The 16,535-nt window shown below is 37.1% G+C and overlaps 1 protein-coding gene across 1 annotated transcript in view; it reads left to right on the plus strand.

Moving 5' to 3' along the window:
- COL14A1 (collagen type XIV alpha 1 chain) overlaps positions 1–16,535 on the plus strand; it is a 114,142-nt gene that overhangs the window by 77,234 nt on the left and 20,373 nt on the right. The window contains exons 32-40 of the mRNA XM_066565933.1: positions 2,125–2,267; positions 3,115–3,224; positions 4,429–4,587; positions 8,543–8,620; positions 8,900–8,986; positions 14,125–14,178; positions 14,582–14,677; positions 15,926–15,979; positions 16,416–16,469. Of these exons, the coding sequence (XP_066422030.1) occupies positions 2,125–2,267; positions 3,115–3,224; positions 4,429–4,587; positions 8,543–8,620; positions 8,900–8,986; positions 14,125–14,178; positions 14,582–14,677; positions 15,926–15,979; positions 16,416–16,469 (835 nt within the window). The remainder of the gene's footprint in view (positions 1–2,124; positions 2,268–3,114; positions 3,225–4,428; positions 4,588–8,542; positions 8,621–8,899; positions 8,987–14,124; positions 14,179–14,581; positions 14,678–15,925; positions 15,980–16,415; positions 16,470–16,535) is intronic.

The raw sequence follows: 16,535 nt of genomic DNA on the forward strand, positions 1-16,535 counted from the left end.
TGATGAAAAGGAAAACTGTTTGGTGCTCTGACCCTTCAATCAGTTTAATTCAAAAATAACAATTGTAGATAAAAGTAGGTAAGCCCAGTGGCTATTTTGGTTTTCCCACGAGCCTGTTTCAGGCTTGTGTCTGTGTAACACCTGGCAACTTCATGCAGGCCCATGTCTGGGCAGATTCCAGTCTGCAGCACTTTGTGAAGGGTGCCTCTGGAATGCAGGTTGAAGTCTCAGAGAGTTCAGCATGTCCTTGAAGCAAGGGTCAGAATGAGAACCTGCTTCAGCTGTTCCTCAGCCATTTCTATGCAGTCTGTGTCCAGCCATTGGTTACAAGGGAAGATTATCACCCTTATGTTGAAGTGGGTCTGTGTGAACCCTGCCTGGGAGGGAGGCAGGACATCTTTTAGTCACAGGGACTGTGTCTTGGGAGGGTTATGGAGGAGGCTATGAAGAGTCCCCTGACTGAATGACTTTTACAGTCATTCCTCAGAGAGGAAGTCATGGAAATCCTCTTTCTTGTATAAACAATGTCTATGTTGGGTTCTTCTCAGTCCAAACCCCCACTCTATTTTAAGTAGCACGAGAGAGAAGCAGTGGCTCTGATGGATTACACTGGGGAGGGTTAATGAAAAATATTATTTACCTAAGATAAATAAGAAAGAAAAACAGTGAGAAATTGAAGGTTTATATTAGGTATCATCAGAGTGTGTGATTGCCCTGTTGTGTCCCAGTTGGAGCTGTACTTCTTGGTGCTGTTTCCCATTCTCCTTGTTTTGTTTCCTCCTGGGCCCTGATGGACTGAAATGCCAAGGGATTAACATTTCTTACTTCTTTTTCCCTTTCTGCTTCTTTCTAATTTGATCTGCTGCCTTTATATGCTATTCTCTAGCTGCCCCCCCAGCCCAGTCTTACTGCTTCATTAGACTTTCACCCCTTTTCATGGTTCAGAGAACACCTTTCTCTTGATGATCCACAGGTATGTCTGAAAAATACCCCTTGGCTTTGTCACTTCATCTGTGCACTGAATGCCATTAATTTTATTCTCCTTTTTGAGTTCTGTTTCCCCAGACCTTCCATTTAACGCACCCTGCTTATTGAATTGGCTTTCATTCTGTACAATGGACACACTGTAAAGGCTTTTTTCTTTTACCTATTGAGTGTCCCCTCTTTCTCTATGGGAAATGGGCAGTGTAACATCACATCTGATCATCTACTGACACTGTGCAGAATATATTGATAATATATCATGTTAAATCTCTTTTCAGCATGATTCATGCTATGTGCCAGAAACACTTAAAAAGGAATGCATCATGCTTGGGGAAAATAAATTGTTTGAATAACTCTTGAGACTTCTTTCAGATCCCCTTACTGTGATTTTAAGGAATCAGACTAATTAACATTTAACATACATTCAGTTGTCTCAGATGCTTGTCCAAATGTTTCACTTTGGGATTTCACAACAAAACATTAAATTCAACTTGAAGTAAGATAATAATGAATTTTTGGAAATTACATAAAATAAAGTACTTTTATATCATAAACTTCCTCTTCTGCATAAATTCTAGGAAACCAGATAGTATTTCAGTATGTGGTCTTTTCTGACTTCACTTTCTTTTGTATTGGCTTTGAAATGTATAAACTCCATTCTCTATATTTTATAAAGCTTCCTATAACAGTCTTGTCACTCCTAATTTTAATCCATTTATAATGGCTTAATGACAAAGGACATGTCTATCGAGACTGGTCTTCCAAGCAATTTCCATTGTCTCTTTAATCAGACAATTTCAAAGGTCTCGAGAGTGGCTATTGTTTTTTAAAAGCTTTAAATATAATTCATTTCAGCTTTACTTCCTGACCTCTGATTTGATCTTCAAATTATAAAAGAAAAGTTAAATTTTAAGGTCAATTTTGTAAATTTCAAAGGAGACAATAACTTCTACTTTCTTCATAAGCATTCTTTCAGAGTTATCAAGTTGAGTAGGTTTTATAGACACTTATATCACTTCTCAGTCTTGATTTATAAGGGAATATACAAAGTAATAGAAAGCATGCTCGCCTAAATTCTGATGAGTAAATCACTAGTTTAAATGTTGTTTCAGTTTCAAAGACTGATTATTTCTCTCACAGGTATTTGCATCCTGAAGGTCTCCCTTCTGATTACACCATCACATTTCTCTTTCGGGTACTGCCGGACACGCCACAGGAGCCGTTTGCTCTGTGGGAGATTTTGAACGAAGCATATGAACCACTGGTTGGAGTTATTTTAGATAGTATGTGTTTTGTGTTTTATCAGTGATCTTAACTGTGCAAATTATTAATTCTGTGTCTAGTTTTATTATTGCCAGTGTTTCAATCTGCTACTAGAACAACGTGAATCTGGCGGGGAGAATCCCTAATGCATGGATTTTAGGTTCAATTTAACTGAGTTTAATTTGGAGTTAGAGTCAAAATTTGAGTTAACTGCTTTAAACTGGATTCCAAGGATCTATACTAGATGCAATTTGATGTGAGATACTCATCTGCTTTTAAGATTTCCAGTGCTTTGGGTCTGATTCTGATCAAATCTGTCTTGATCTAAGCCAGTGGTACTGGGAGCATATGTAGAGGAAATGCAGTCTGGTGAAAAGAAGAGCTAGAACCACAGATATGAACTCTTGATGGCTCTTCATTTCTGCTTGGTTTTACTTTCACAATTTTGAAACAGGGATTATAATTTATAAGGTTTTACTGTTGAGAAGATGAAGCTACTGTGATACCGGTTCTTGATATCTGCCAGTCTGTCACCTTGAAATAGGTGGGAATTAGGCATTTAGCCAGCTTGAGGAAGGGTTTTTCTCATCCAACTCTCACAGAGAATGAATGAAAGAGTAAAACCAGGTAGACATGGGTGAGGTAGTCTCAGAACTTCTGGTCCATCCTTCCTGTCAAACCAGGAAAGAGCATTTCTCTGATATAACTTGTTACTTGCAGGTCAGTGTTTATGAATGTTTATGAATGTGTTTTACTAACATTTGAGCTGTCATATTTGGTCTTCTTTGTTAAATGCAAATTGACTCTTTCAAATTTTGTATCAGGACTTTTCTCTAACACAGAGCCCTTAATTTTGATCTCACACAGATGGTGGAAAAACTCTGACTTTCTTTAACTATGACTACAAAGGAGATTTTCAAACTGTAACTTTTGAAGGTCCTGAAATAAGGAAGATATTTTATGGGAGTTTTCATAAGGTTAGTAATGATAATAGGGGAAAAAAAGCACTCTGAATAAAAACTTGTGAGTTTTTTGTGTTTCAAAATCATGTTTTATGAGATCAGTTACTGCCAAAAAAAGTGTATTTTGCATCAACTACCTTACTGTCATATGTCTCTTTGCAGTATTAGATTAACATTAAACAAATCATAGGTTTTACCATGAAGCTGATGTGTTAAATTTTCATGTCATACTTTTTGCCTGTGTTTTAGAGTTCATTTAAAAATACATATCTTGAAAAGTAATTTAGAAATAAATCAGCTTTTCCTTTTAAGATTTGGATTGGCAGTGTCACTCAAAATAAAATGTCCAGAAAAAAAATCGTTTTTTCATCAGTTGTAATTTTAAAATGTATTTTAAGAGCTATGCCACATTGAACTTTCTTTTGTTATTTGAGAACTTTTAACATTCTTTCTGAAAGCAGGTGAAGCAGCACTGGGATTGTAGCACCCATTTATGGTAGAGGGTAATTTTGTCATTGACTTTTTTCCTGATGTTTGGATCTTTCCGAAACAAGACAAACAAACAAAAGCCCTGAGAGTTTGCTCATGACAGGATATTTGTAGCTAGTCCTCCCTACTGGGAGTGTCTCTGCTGCATCAGTGAGGGACAACAGAGTGCAATCAAGGCAGAAGGAAAGAATTTGTTTATTGTGCTCTGCTTCCTGTGCTGCATTTGTTGTGATTTGATTTTTTCAGTGTAAAAACTTCATTGTGGCAGCTTTGTCGGTCAATATATAATTTACAAACTAAATTTTACTGCTTTGTTTTGGCTTTTGCAAGTGGCTGGCTATAATGGCTGTAATGGTGAAATTCAATGCTCTATATGAGGAATGACCACATAAATCAAAGGTTCTGTGGGGTCTGAGTGGTAAATGAACATTGTACAGATCTTCTGTTGGGACAAATTATTTATTTATTGAATAAATTATGTAAGTTGCCAATTTCTTTGCAGATGTTCCAGAAGTAGAAAAATAAACTAAATTCATTCAACAGTTTACAATCATAGAATAATTCAGGTTGAAGGGACCCCTAGAGGTTATCTAGGTTATTTGCTTTGGAGTTTCATTAGCAAACATAGAGTTAGGAGATCATTTCAAAAATGCCCCCCTTTTCCCTAGGAAAGAGCACATTTATATCATGCACTCCTTTGTGTGTTTAAAGCATCTTCTCTTTTGCTCAGCTGCATGTTGTTATCAGCAAGACCACAGCCAAGATAATTATTGACTGCAAGGAAGTGGGTGAGAAGACCATTAATGCAGCAGGGAATATTAGTTCTGATGGCATAGAAGTGCTGGGGAGGATGGTGAGATCCAGGGGACCAAGGGAAAATTCTGCACCGGTGAGTGGAACAGCAACAACTCTTTCTAACACTTAAAATATCCTAAAAAAATCAATTGTTTGGGAACTTTGCAGTTAGTTTTAACTTGAAGCCAAGTGAATTCATTTTAAATAGTAAAGACCCAGCATTTCAGAAATTCTGCAAAAGCCTGTAATAGTTGTCAATTTGGGCAAAATCTGGTTTTTATTATTTTAATAAATAAAATAATAAGATCATTATTGTTGAAATTTTATTCTCAAAAACATATGTAAACACAGTTGATACATTCAGATATTACTTGTGTTCCAAAAATAATTGCATACAGTAATGTCATGTATAACTCCTTTGCCTGGAATTATTTAAACTTTGGTTTTTAAAATTTTTTGTAATTATTCCCCATGTCTGTTATTCCCTCTGATTCTTTGTCTGCCCCTTAATTCTCTGTCTGTTCACTAAAAATCTGAACTGTTTTGGCACAGACTGTCCCCAAAAGCTCCCATCTAAGTATACCTGGCTTACCTAGCTCTTTTATAATATAGGACATTTTAAGAGAGAAAAGTCTCCCCTCTCCCCCAGTTTAAGTGCTCATTCATTCCTCTGAAATTATTCTCCTAGAAGCAGTAATTGATTATTCTTTCTGCTTGACAACCAATGCATGTCTTTCAGTTTTTTGTTTTGTTTGGGGGGTTTTGACTTTTTTTGTGCATGGTAGTGTTTGCTAATTTTCCTTGAACTTTCTTGACCCTAGAATGAGTTTAGCAGAAAATGTGAACCTTGAACCAAGGATTGACTTGAATAGGAATGAGGTTTCAAATATGTATTTACTTGTTAATATATGAAAATACTCTTGTTTAGTAAAAAATAAGCCCTCAGAATGTGTCTCTGTGTGAAAAGAAAGAGCTTTTAGGGCCCAAATTGGTGGAAAATAATTATATGAAGCCTGGAAAGACAATTACACAGAGAAACCTTTATAGGCACGTTCCAATAGAAACACAAAAAGGCAGACTTAGGAAATCTTGGAATTAGAGAAGCCTTTGTAAAGAAGTGGAAAGAAATGTGTCTTTTGTTAGAACCTAGGAATCTATTAAAAAAAAAATCAGACTGCCCGCTCACTGAAAAATTTGATTTTTTTCAAATGAACTGTAAAGCTGATGTAAGATTAGCAATGTGTAGATGAAGATTAAAATTCTTTAGCAGGGTTAAGGTGTCTTCTGGTATTACCATATATACCAAATTAGAAACAAATCAAGAAAGCACCCAAATGCCATCCTCTGAAGTCTCCATTCTGCACAATTTATTAATATTGAGCAGTACTTCTTTAAATAGTCACACTTAAGACACAAATGAGTTGATTTCCTGCTCTAAAAGACATCAAAGATATCTAGTAGGAGGCAGGATAGAGGTTCTCAGAACAGCTACTAGATTAGTAGAGCTCTTAGTTTTAGACATGCTTATTACATAAAATAAAAGTAAGCAGGCAGTTTGGAACAAAATTGTGGATGTTTTGTTCTAATTGTATTCACATGGAACATGTTTAACATTCTTGGAATGTTTTTAGTGTATTTTAAATATAAATCAATACAGAGCAGTTGTTTGAATTTTGCCAGACATTTCAATTTTGAGGAAATATAATTGTACCAGAGTTTTTTTTCCCATCAATATATACAGTGTGCAATGGTAAAATGAACAGATAGATAGATAGATAGATAGACAGACAGACAGATTGATCAAACAGAGGATTAGGCTCGAGGTGCCAAACCCTTTTAACACTCCTGAATGAGTCATCTCAGGATTGTATTGTAGCCAGAGCAATGAAACCTGACTGGGACCTGCAGCAAGTAGTGTTTTCTATTCCTTCAGTGGGATTTAATAAAAAGTCCAACTTTAAAACATTATCTACAGTTCACAGACCTCCTCTTTATTGATGTTTCCTCCTCTTTGAACCTTGTTTGCTTGCATATATATGTACTGTTAATAGTATTTTCTAACGTGGTCTGTTGGGAAATTTGCAGAGCTGTAGCCTGGTTAGACAAGGATTTTTCCACCTTAGTGATTCTGCTTGTGGGGCTGGATATTTAGAAAGCAAAATCACTATAAATGCAAAGACTTATGAATAAATGTTTAAGAGTAGCAAAGAAAGCTTTGTTCTGGATTTTAACTTGAGTCAGAACAACCCACATAATGGTTTTGAAAAAGAATACTGAGTCATCCAACATTTGGTTGGTGAATACAGCATTTCAGAAAATGTCTGTTTGCTCTTTAATTTACACCAACAGACTTTATTCCTATTGTCCAAATTGCCTAGTCCAGACAAAATGAATACATGTACATACCTATCTATAAATTTTGTCCTACCATTGATCAGGATAATAGAATAGCTCAGGATGGACTGAGTTATGGAAAAAAAATGGAAATACAACTTCTGAACCTAAGGTGCTCTCTATGGAACCAGCTCTGGTCTTGCTGCACCCCATTTCTGGGATGAGTGATTTGCTTAAGAGCAATATCATGCAAATGCTCAGGTATTCTGTGTCCCAGAGCAGTGTGTGCCTGCACTTTTGTCTGCTGCTGCACTGTGAGGCCTCCTGGAGTTAGGAGCTTAGGGATGTGCAGCAAAGAGGGAGACTAAGTGGCTCCCCATGCAGCCAGCTTCCATTTGACTCGGACATGGACACAGACTTGCTGGACCCAGGGTGGTTCTCCGTGGAGCCAAACTGCGAGTTCAAATGCTGCCTTCATGCTGCACTTCAGCTGTCTGAGGTGTTTTGCGTGGTGCCAGCTCATTGTGTCTGCATCTGTAGTACAGCAAATCCACAAACCAGCTAATCTGCTGGCCGGTGAGGAGAATGTCTATCTATATGAAAGTATGCCTTTATTTAAAATATAATATTTGACTTTTATAAGGAAAAAAATGAGGCAAGACCAAAGGTGCACATATGTAGTTAATTTTAACAGCTTTAGAAGCAATGCAGTCATAAGAAAATTTTAAAATTCATTCCTCTGTTCTGATCTTAAAATAATGCCACTGAAAATAATGGGAACAAACCCAGCATTCTGTCTTTAGCAGTTCCTCAAATTTTTTAACATGTGGGGTTAATTTAATGGGATGTTCTGTTCCATACCATTCCCTATTCAGTATGCACATAAACAAGGCATGGAAAAAGAATAGAAATAGTAACAGAAGAAAGCTTCATCTCTGTATACCCCTTTGTTCAGAGAGGGCTGTAAAGGAGATAATTGGTTTTACCATTGAGTCCTATTTAGTATATTGTTTCTGAATATCAAGCAGCCACTATTTTTAGCATGTGTGTGTGTTCTTGCAGATTAAATTCTTGTCCAAACCATGTTCCCAGACCTGTGATGGGAATTTTCTTTTTTGCCCAATATTGTCACGTGGTGAGCAAGCTTTTCCCCATTCTTAAGCTATCATTGCCTGGGGATAATACAGATAAGAGAGGGCATATTCTAAAATAAAATTAAACTGGAAAAATGAGAAATATTATTTGTGGCTCAGGTCCAGTGTAAGTAATAGTCTACAGAAGACCTTGTCCCAGATAAAATCTGAAGAGCAGACCAGAGGGTTAAGAGGAGTTATTCAGAGAAGCCAAACTCTCTTTCGTCTAACTCTTGATGTCTTTTTTGCTATAAAAAGATACTGGAAGACACCATTGGGCAAAATAAGGAATTTAATCAAGGACTGGGGGAAAATTCAACAAATGCATGCAGCATTTAACCTTGAACAGCTTTGCTCAATTCATATAATGTCTGATAGTTCAGATGAGTTGGTTGGACACACATTTGGTCAAAGCAGTGGATTTACCATTTAAATGTGGTATTTGTGGCTTGCTGCTTGAAGTCAAAAGCCTTTGTCTAATCTGAGTGCTTGAATCAAGTTGGCTTTGTTTGCTGATGTCTCCATTTTGCACTGATCTTACATCTAACAGTCATATTGTACACCACCTTTGTTTTGAAACAGCTGCAGTTACAGATGTTTGACATTATTTGTGCTACCTCATGGGCCAATCGAGACAAATGCTGTGAACTTCCTGGCTTGGTAAGAAACCTCTTTCAATAAGTGTAGAATTTACCTTTTATTTTCTACTTTGTTGAGAAAATGTTTTATTTGGAATGGATGCTTAAAAGTTTTCTAAAAAGCCCATCTCTACTTGGTTTACTTGTCCTATTGAAAGTCAATTAGATGTATTTTTCTAAATCAAGTGGGTGCTTTTGAGTACTGTCTTAGACTGTACTAAATACTATGTCTTAGACTGATAAAATACCCAGCATTTGAAGTTCTGTGCATCATTCTTCTCCTATCTTAACCTTTTCATAGAGAGATGAGGAAAATTGTCCTGCCCTTCCTCATGCTTGTTCCTGTTCAGAAGCCAACAAGGGTCCCCTTGGACCTCCTGGACCACCGGTAAGGTTTTATTCAGCTTTGTAGTGAACTGTACCAAATTGTCCACCGGCCACCTTTATTATTTTATACTGTGAATATACTGAAATTGTATGACTAATAAGGTTAAATTACACTTACAAATACTGGTAAAGAGATAAAATTCTATTCAGTTTATAATGAAGATGCTATGAATTATATAAAGAAATATTATGCTGAAGCAGTGGGGGTATTCTTTAGACCTGGAACCCTTTTATTTGTCTGTAGCATTAGATACCTCATAGGTAGTGCCATTTATTTTCAAATTTTTAATCACCTCTTTCTGTCTACTCTAGCAGATGTGTATTAAATATAGCTTGGAGTTTAGATTTCTGAAATGCTCAGTTTACAGAATTCTTACCAATTAAAAATATGGAACATGACAATGCCACTTGTGTAGTTTGTGATGAAAGAAGACTTTTCTGTCTTAAAAGCCCTACCTAAGTAGAACTGGAAGTACAGGTTCTTCTGAGAGTTCTTAAAGGCAGAGAGGTACCCAAGAGCTGTGAAGGGAAGAAATAATGAAATAATCTGCCTTTGTGGAAAGTTGAATTTAATTTTTTTTAATCTCTCCAGTGAATGATGAAATGCACACCGTTACAACTTTTACATATGCCTAGTGGTGTCATTTTGATGGCAATCATTAATAGTTTGCTGTGTAGGTGTTAAGTACGCGTGTGTCTAAGTTCCTTGTGTGGAACTAGATAGTCTCTTGCAGAAAACAGTTATTTAACTTTCCCTCTGTGTCAGTGTAGTATCTTAGATGGAATAAATCTCCTTTCTCTTTATTGACTTGTGGAAACTCAGACAATTAGACCAGATATTGGAGATTCAAACCCACTAAGTTTTGAGAACTCAATCTTGCATCCCAAGGCTGATTTTTATCAATTTAGAAAGGCTCTGTGATGGTCCATTATTGATTTGGTTTAACAAGAATCCTGACTTAGAGATTTGTTGAATGGCCATGGATTTTTTTCTGTTACAACTAGATAAGTGTGATTGGTATCTTAGGGCTGCTTGCTGAGTGAGTTTGAGATGAGGCTGTCTTGTGAAAAAGTTGAACTGCATATTTCTTGGCTCATACTGTGTCCCAGATGCACCAAGGACATGTTTTTAAATTAGAGAGCCAGGGAAGACAGTGAGGGAAAATGTTTTTGGTGTTAAAGTGCACAAATTGCATGAGATGCATGTTTAACAACAAAACTGACTTGCACATAAGGCCTTCAGATTGTAGGTCCTAGCTGACATTATTCCTCCTGACAACTCAGAGGGTAGTCTTTCTGCAAGAACTGTTTTTCAAGCTCTGGTACAAAAAGCTGGAAAGAAATTCAAGAGGAAATTCACTTAAGAGCTGCATCTTGAACAAGGAGAAATTATCCTGTTCTCCTATTTGAATACAGATCATTAAATAAGTATGGATGAAAGTTTTAATTCCCACATTTTAGCATCCAGTTTTTGTTCTGTAAAAAATGGGATAAATCACATAAAAATGTCACTTAAATTGAGTAGTTTGACCACATTTCACAGTAAAATGAAAAATGTTTGAAAATTATTTGACTGGAAGGATGTCTATTACTATAGTTCAAAAGATATATGGATCAGGAATTGCTAAGGCTTAACCCAGTAGTAAAATAATGTACTTCTATATATTACATTTAGAATTAACCATGTTTTGAATAGCATAGTGCCAGGCAAGAGGAAGCTTAAAATGAAGCAGAAAAATCACTGCCAAGGCAGGGAAATATGTGATTCTGGACCTCAGCCTGTTGTAAGTGATGCTTTTTTACCAGACAGTTAGATGGTAGAGCTCTGCAAAAAGGAAAGAAAAATTAAAAAAAAAATTCAGGGCCTATGAAAAAATCAGAGCAAAAAGAATAAAGTCACTGTTCATCTCTGCGCCAACCAAAAGTCAGAAAGTCATATGTGCTATGTCTGGTCAGGAGAGCTCCAAGTCATTAAAATGTCATGTGACTTTTCTCCAAGCCAAGGATTCTTCTGTTTAAGAGATCAGGATCCTACCATGTAGCCAGTTTTAGACATTAGGCTAGAAACACTCCAAATAAAATGCTTCCATTTGTTTGGGACAGTAATTCTAGAAAGAATTTTTAACTTTTTAGAAAATGCATCACTTCAGGTAAGATGTTGTTTAGAGTTAAGGTTATCTGGCAATTTTCATCATGGGATACTGTTTTCATGGCTTCATTTTTGGCAGAATTTGCTGTCTGAAGTTCCTCACACAAAGTAAAAAAATGAGATATCATGTAAAACTAATGCCTGCATTTGAAAGGAATGATGCAGAGTTGAAGAAGGTGAAGGAGACAAAATTGTTGAAGAATTGGACAAGTTTAATTGCCAAAAAAAGGCTTTCAGTGCTTCATAGGTTTTGACTGTTAAAAAGAAATGAGGAGGTCTTGTACTTGCGGGGTTCCCAGATGAAGGCAGGAATGATGCATCTGGTTCCATGCTCTTAGAAGGCTAATTTAATATTTTAAGATACTATGTTATAATAAAGAATTCTATACTAAACTATACTAAAGAATAGAGAAAGGATACTTACAGAAGCAAGTGTGCTAAAAGATACTACTAATAAACTCGTGACTCTTCCAGAGCCTCAACACAGCTTGGCCGTGATTGGCCATTAAGTGTAAACAATTCACATGAAACCAATAAAACAATCACCTGTCTCCAGCTACATTCCAAAGCAGCAAAACACAGGAGAAGCAAATGAGATAATACTGTTTTCCTTTTTCTCTGAGGCTTCTCAGCTTCCCGGGAGAAGAATCCTGGGCAAGGGGATTTTTCCAGAAAATGTGACAGTGACAAGGAGGTGTCTTGATAACAGTAGATTAAGACCCATTTCTGGAAGAAAGCACCGGCTACTAAGAAGTTATTCAAAATAAGAGAAGGCATAACAAGAATTTTTGGCCAGAAAAAAAACACAAAAAAACCCCAAAAAACTGAAATTGATCACACAGGCTTAGTAGTGCCGGGGAATAACCACCAAAATAAGTTTATGAAAAAAATGAGGGGGCCTCTTCTGATGTTTTCATCTTAAATAAATGCTCTTCTGGAAATTGTGCTTTTACCAAACAAGGTTACTGGGTTGGACATGAACAAGTATAATAACAGTTGTCCAACATGGACAAGTGTGCCAACTTCAGCATGACTCCAAAAGCACATCATTTAATGGCTCAGCATCAGGCTATTTTTAAGCATATATTCTTAGTAAAAATACAATCTATTTATGAGAACAAAATGGGAGAAAACTGTGTTTGTGTTTATGTTAAAAAGTTGCAGTCATTGTGCTGAGGAATTTTTAATCTCAGAGTAAGGCAGAGGAAGGAGAAAGGACAGCAGATTGGAATGCAGAAATATGAGTATGTGTAATTTTGCAACTGGCAATTGGAACTTGGTTCCATGGAGAGCATGGGATGAGATTTTAGGGTCAGAGCTAGCCGTGGTGGAATGAGTTGTGGCCATGGAGAGGTGGGATGGAAGAAAGAAGCCTGAGGGAGCTGGGAGAGGTAATGGAAAATTGTTCTGTGATTATATGTGAAGACCATGTCATGACACCTTCATTGAAGGGCAATAGTACGCTGGGATTTCCAGATATTTCTGTTATTTCTTCTATTTAAAGTCTCATAGATACTGCATATAAGCATATTTTCTATTCTTATTGCTTTAACTGCTGTTGTTGTAAGTACTTACTGTAGCCCCTAAAGAGTTCTATTCAACTATGGTGTCTAGTTGTACAAGGTCCTTTATGAGTACAATGATAGGCAGAATACCTGTAAAGCTCATATTCCAAGAGATTAGGGAATATATTCAGATGGGAGAAGAGGGAAACTGATGTGAAAAAGAAGTTATTTATGCTGTCCTAGAACAGAAAGCACATGTAGATGCTGTTGCAAAACACATTCATGGCAGCCATCCACAGATATATGGTACTCCAGTGTCTCAGATGATACGAATAAAGAAGGCTAAAGTTGGTTAATAAACGATGAGCAGATGTAGGTATTGCTGAAGAAAGCAAAAAAGAGAAATATGTCCATTAGAGCATTTTACCTAAGAATAGCTCCAAATTAAACCATGATGTAGATCTAGTAGGGTCTGGAGTTGTCCTTGCTGAAAACTGTCCCTAAGTCGTTAGAATGACAGAATTATAGAACCGTTTATGTTGGAAAAGACCTTCAAGATGATTGAGTCCAGCCGTTAACCCAGTACTGCCAAGTCTGTCACTAAACCATGTCCCCAAGTGTCTGCCACATCAACATGTTTTTTTAACAGCTCTGGGGATGGTGACTCCACCATGTCCCTAGGCAGCCTGTTCTAAAGCTTGACAACCCTTTCTGTGAAGAAATTTTTCATAATATCCAATGGAAACCTCCCACAGTTCAACTTGAGGCCACTTCCTCTCACCCTGTGGCTGTTACCTGGCAGTAGAGCCTGACCCCCACCTGGCTACAGCCTCCTTCAGGGAGTTGTAGAGTGACGAGGTCCCCTCTGAGCCTCTTTTTCTCCAGGCTAAACAACCCCAGCTCCCTCAGCTGCTCCTCATCAGACTTGTGCTCCAGACCCTTCCCCAGCTCTGTTGCCCTTCTCTGGATGTGCTCCAGCCCCTCAATGTCATTTTAGTGGTGAGGGGCCCAGAACTGGACACAGGATTTGAGATGTGGCCTCACCAGTGCTGAGTACAGGGGCCGTGGTCCGGCTGGCCACGCTGTATCTGATAAAGGCCAGAATGCTCTTGGCCTTTCTGGGAACTCAGCCTTTAACAATGTGATTTTGGTGAGAACAGACAGATGTGCAGGAGGTTTCAGCAACTGGAAGGGAACCCATGACCACATTTCCATCCATATCATAGCTTTCAGTGTTATTTTGATTCTTACGTAGTGTGCATTCTTGGCTCTAAGAAGTCACATCTGTGTTTAAATCTGTTCCTGTGCATGGCTACACTTCAGTATGTTCCCAGTTTAATTACTCCAGCGGAAGAATATCGACAGGATATTTACTGATTCTTGAATGCTGATTCAGGAACAGGAAGAATCTGTTTGGGCTTCTCTAGATTTAATTTCTGTTTGAGAGTTTTGGTTTTCAGTGAGTCCCGTGCTTGTGCTTTTCAGGGTGGCCCAGGTGTCAGAGGTGCCAAAGGTCATCGTGGTGATCCAGGTCCAAAGGTACTTTTTAAAGCGCTCTACATTTGACAGATGCATGGGTTCTTGGTTTATCTCTGCTGCATGGAAACCCTGAAATGAATTCCAGGTTGTCTCTGGCTTTTTTGAGGAAAAAGCATAGTGAAATGTCACTGGCATTTACTGTGTCTCTTTCCAAAACAATTACTTGTCCTATTTGTTCCTTGACAAAAGATATAAAATTCAGAATTCTGCTTTCACAGAATAAATAATCCTCTTTTTCTGTGTGTTTATAAAGAAACTAGACAGTTTTAAATTAAACCCTAACTGCTCAAATATCTTAACTCATATTTCAGATGTCTTTGAATCTATTGGCATTTAATTCTTCAAACAGAAGCTGCCTTTGTCCATATGATAAGAGTTTAACTTATGTCCTGTGCTACTTTAGGGACCAGATGGACCTCGAGGTGAAATTGGTGTTCCTGGACCGCAGGGACCTCCTGGACCACAAGGACCCAGTGGACTTTCTATTCAAGGGCTTCCAGTGAGACTTAAAAAATCAATAGGCATTTTTCTCTGATCTTTTAAACAGCAAATAGCTTAGACTAGACTGAAATAGCTTTTGGTGTTGTGATCAGAATCTGAATTTTAGTACTTGAGGTGAAATCACAGATGTGGGTTTGACCTCCAGTGAACGTGGGTTCAATGCCAGAATTTCTGGGTTTTTATTTTGAACAGAATTTTTAGTCATCTGAAAGTATTTGATTGCAGGTTGAATATGACCTGGGTATTAGCATTCAAGCCTGGATTCAAGGGAAAATAAATTGCGGTGGGGGTTGTGACATGGAAGTTGATCAAAATGTTAATATTTCCTCTTTTTCTGGCTGTACTGCTCATTGCAGATCAGTTCTGACTTGAAAGGTGTACCCAAGCAAGAACACCATATTCTCTGCCAAAATTAAGCAATACTATTCGTTACATAATAAAATCTATCATCAGAGGAAGTGATTAGGACTGGATTTGCAAGGCTATTGTGAAATAAGTCACAGAATTTCATTATAAATAAACATACTTAGAATAATGAATCAGTAGCACTTATCTTGTTTCATACACTTCTCCAGTAGACGGGTACAGACAAGCCTAGAAAAGTAGTAATACATATATTACTTCCTGCTAGTTTATTTTTCCAAATTTACTACATTATAATAAAATGTCATCCTTTTCCAGCGTATATGATACTAATGAAAAATATAATGGTTTACCAAAGCTGTATATTCTTGATTGTGTTGTCATAGAGAATAATAAGAATACTTTAATTATAAGAGCAGTTATTTAATAGAGAAATTTATTTTTTATAAAAAGTAACATTTATTTATTATTTAGAAAAGTATATTCTTCTCATGCGTATGTACCATAGAAACATGCCTAGTTTCCACAGTAAACCTATTTTTTCACCATTATTGGAGATACTGCTGAGGCCTGAAGTGAAACCAATTCCTTTAAAGGGAAAAAGAAAATTGCTACCTTTTTTTTGTAACAAAATGGCTATAGTTTTATCAGGTTACTTATGAAACCTTTTAAAATTAGGGTTTTTTAAAAATGTTTATAACTTCTACATTTGCATTTTTGCAAATAAGAGTCTTTTTGTTTGCTTTCAGAAAGAAACATAATTTGTTTTCTTACTGGTTTCCTTTGTTGTTTTTTGGGATTTTTTTAAGAAGCTGAAGGGAGCCATTAAAAACAGAAATGTAACCATGTATTTTGTTTGCTATGTGTGATTGTTTATTTGCAGGGGCCACCTGGTGAAAAGGGAGAGAAAGGAGATCTTGGTTTTCCTGGCCTGCAGGTATTCCCTATTGTACACCCTGTCACTGACTAAGTTTGAATGTTGAATTGGCACCATTGTGAGTTTAGGGCACATTTTACAAACTGATGAGAAATGTATTGTTGGGGTGAATTTGAACACGGGTTTAGAAAGAGGAGGAATCCAGGGTATGTTGGTGTGCAGCAGCTGATTCACTTGGGCCTGAAAAGCTGGTTACTTTCTTGTTTAATGCTGAGATTGTGCTTCTGTAGACTCAACATCTCTGCATTTTAATGATGTGTGTTTACCCATCTCTCATTTCACAGAAATACCTTCTTTACTGAATCTCTTCTATGGTGCCACCCATTATTGAGCTTCCTAGTTCCATTTATCCAAAACATGTCATACAGTTTCACTCAAAATTTTTTGGATTCTGTTAATTTGATCTCATAATTTTATCTCCTTTTATAATGCTTAGGGAGTCCCAGGAGCCTCAGGTTCACCAGGAAGAGACGGAGCTCAAGGCCAAAGGGTAAGCTAAAATGAGTATGTTTTACATGTGTTTTGTTCCCATTCCATAATGGAAATGTTTCCCAAC

Source organism: Molothrus aeneus, chromosome 1 (genome assembly GCF_037042795.1).
Source record: "Molothrus aeneus isolate 106 chromosome 1, BPBGC_Maene_1.0, whole genome shotgun sequence".
In the NCBI taxonomy this organism is placed as follows: domain Eukaryota; kingdom Metazoa; phylum Chordata; class Aves; order Passeriformes; family Icteridae; genus Molothrus; species Molothrus aeneus.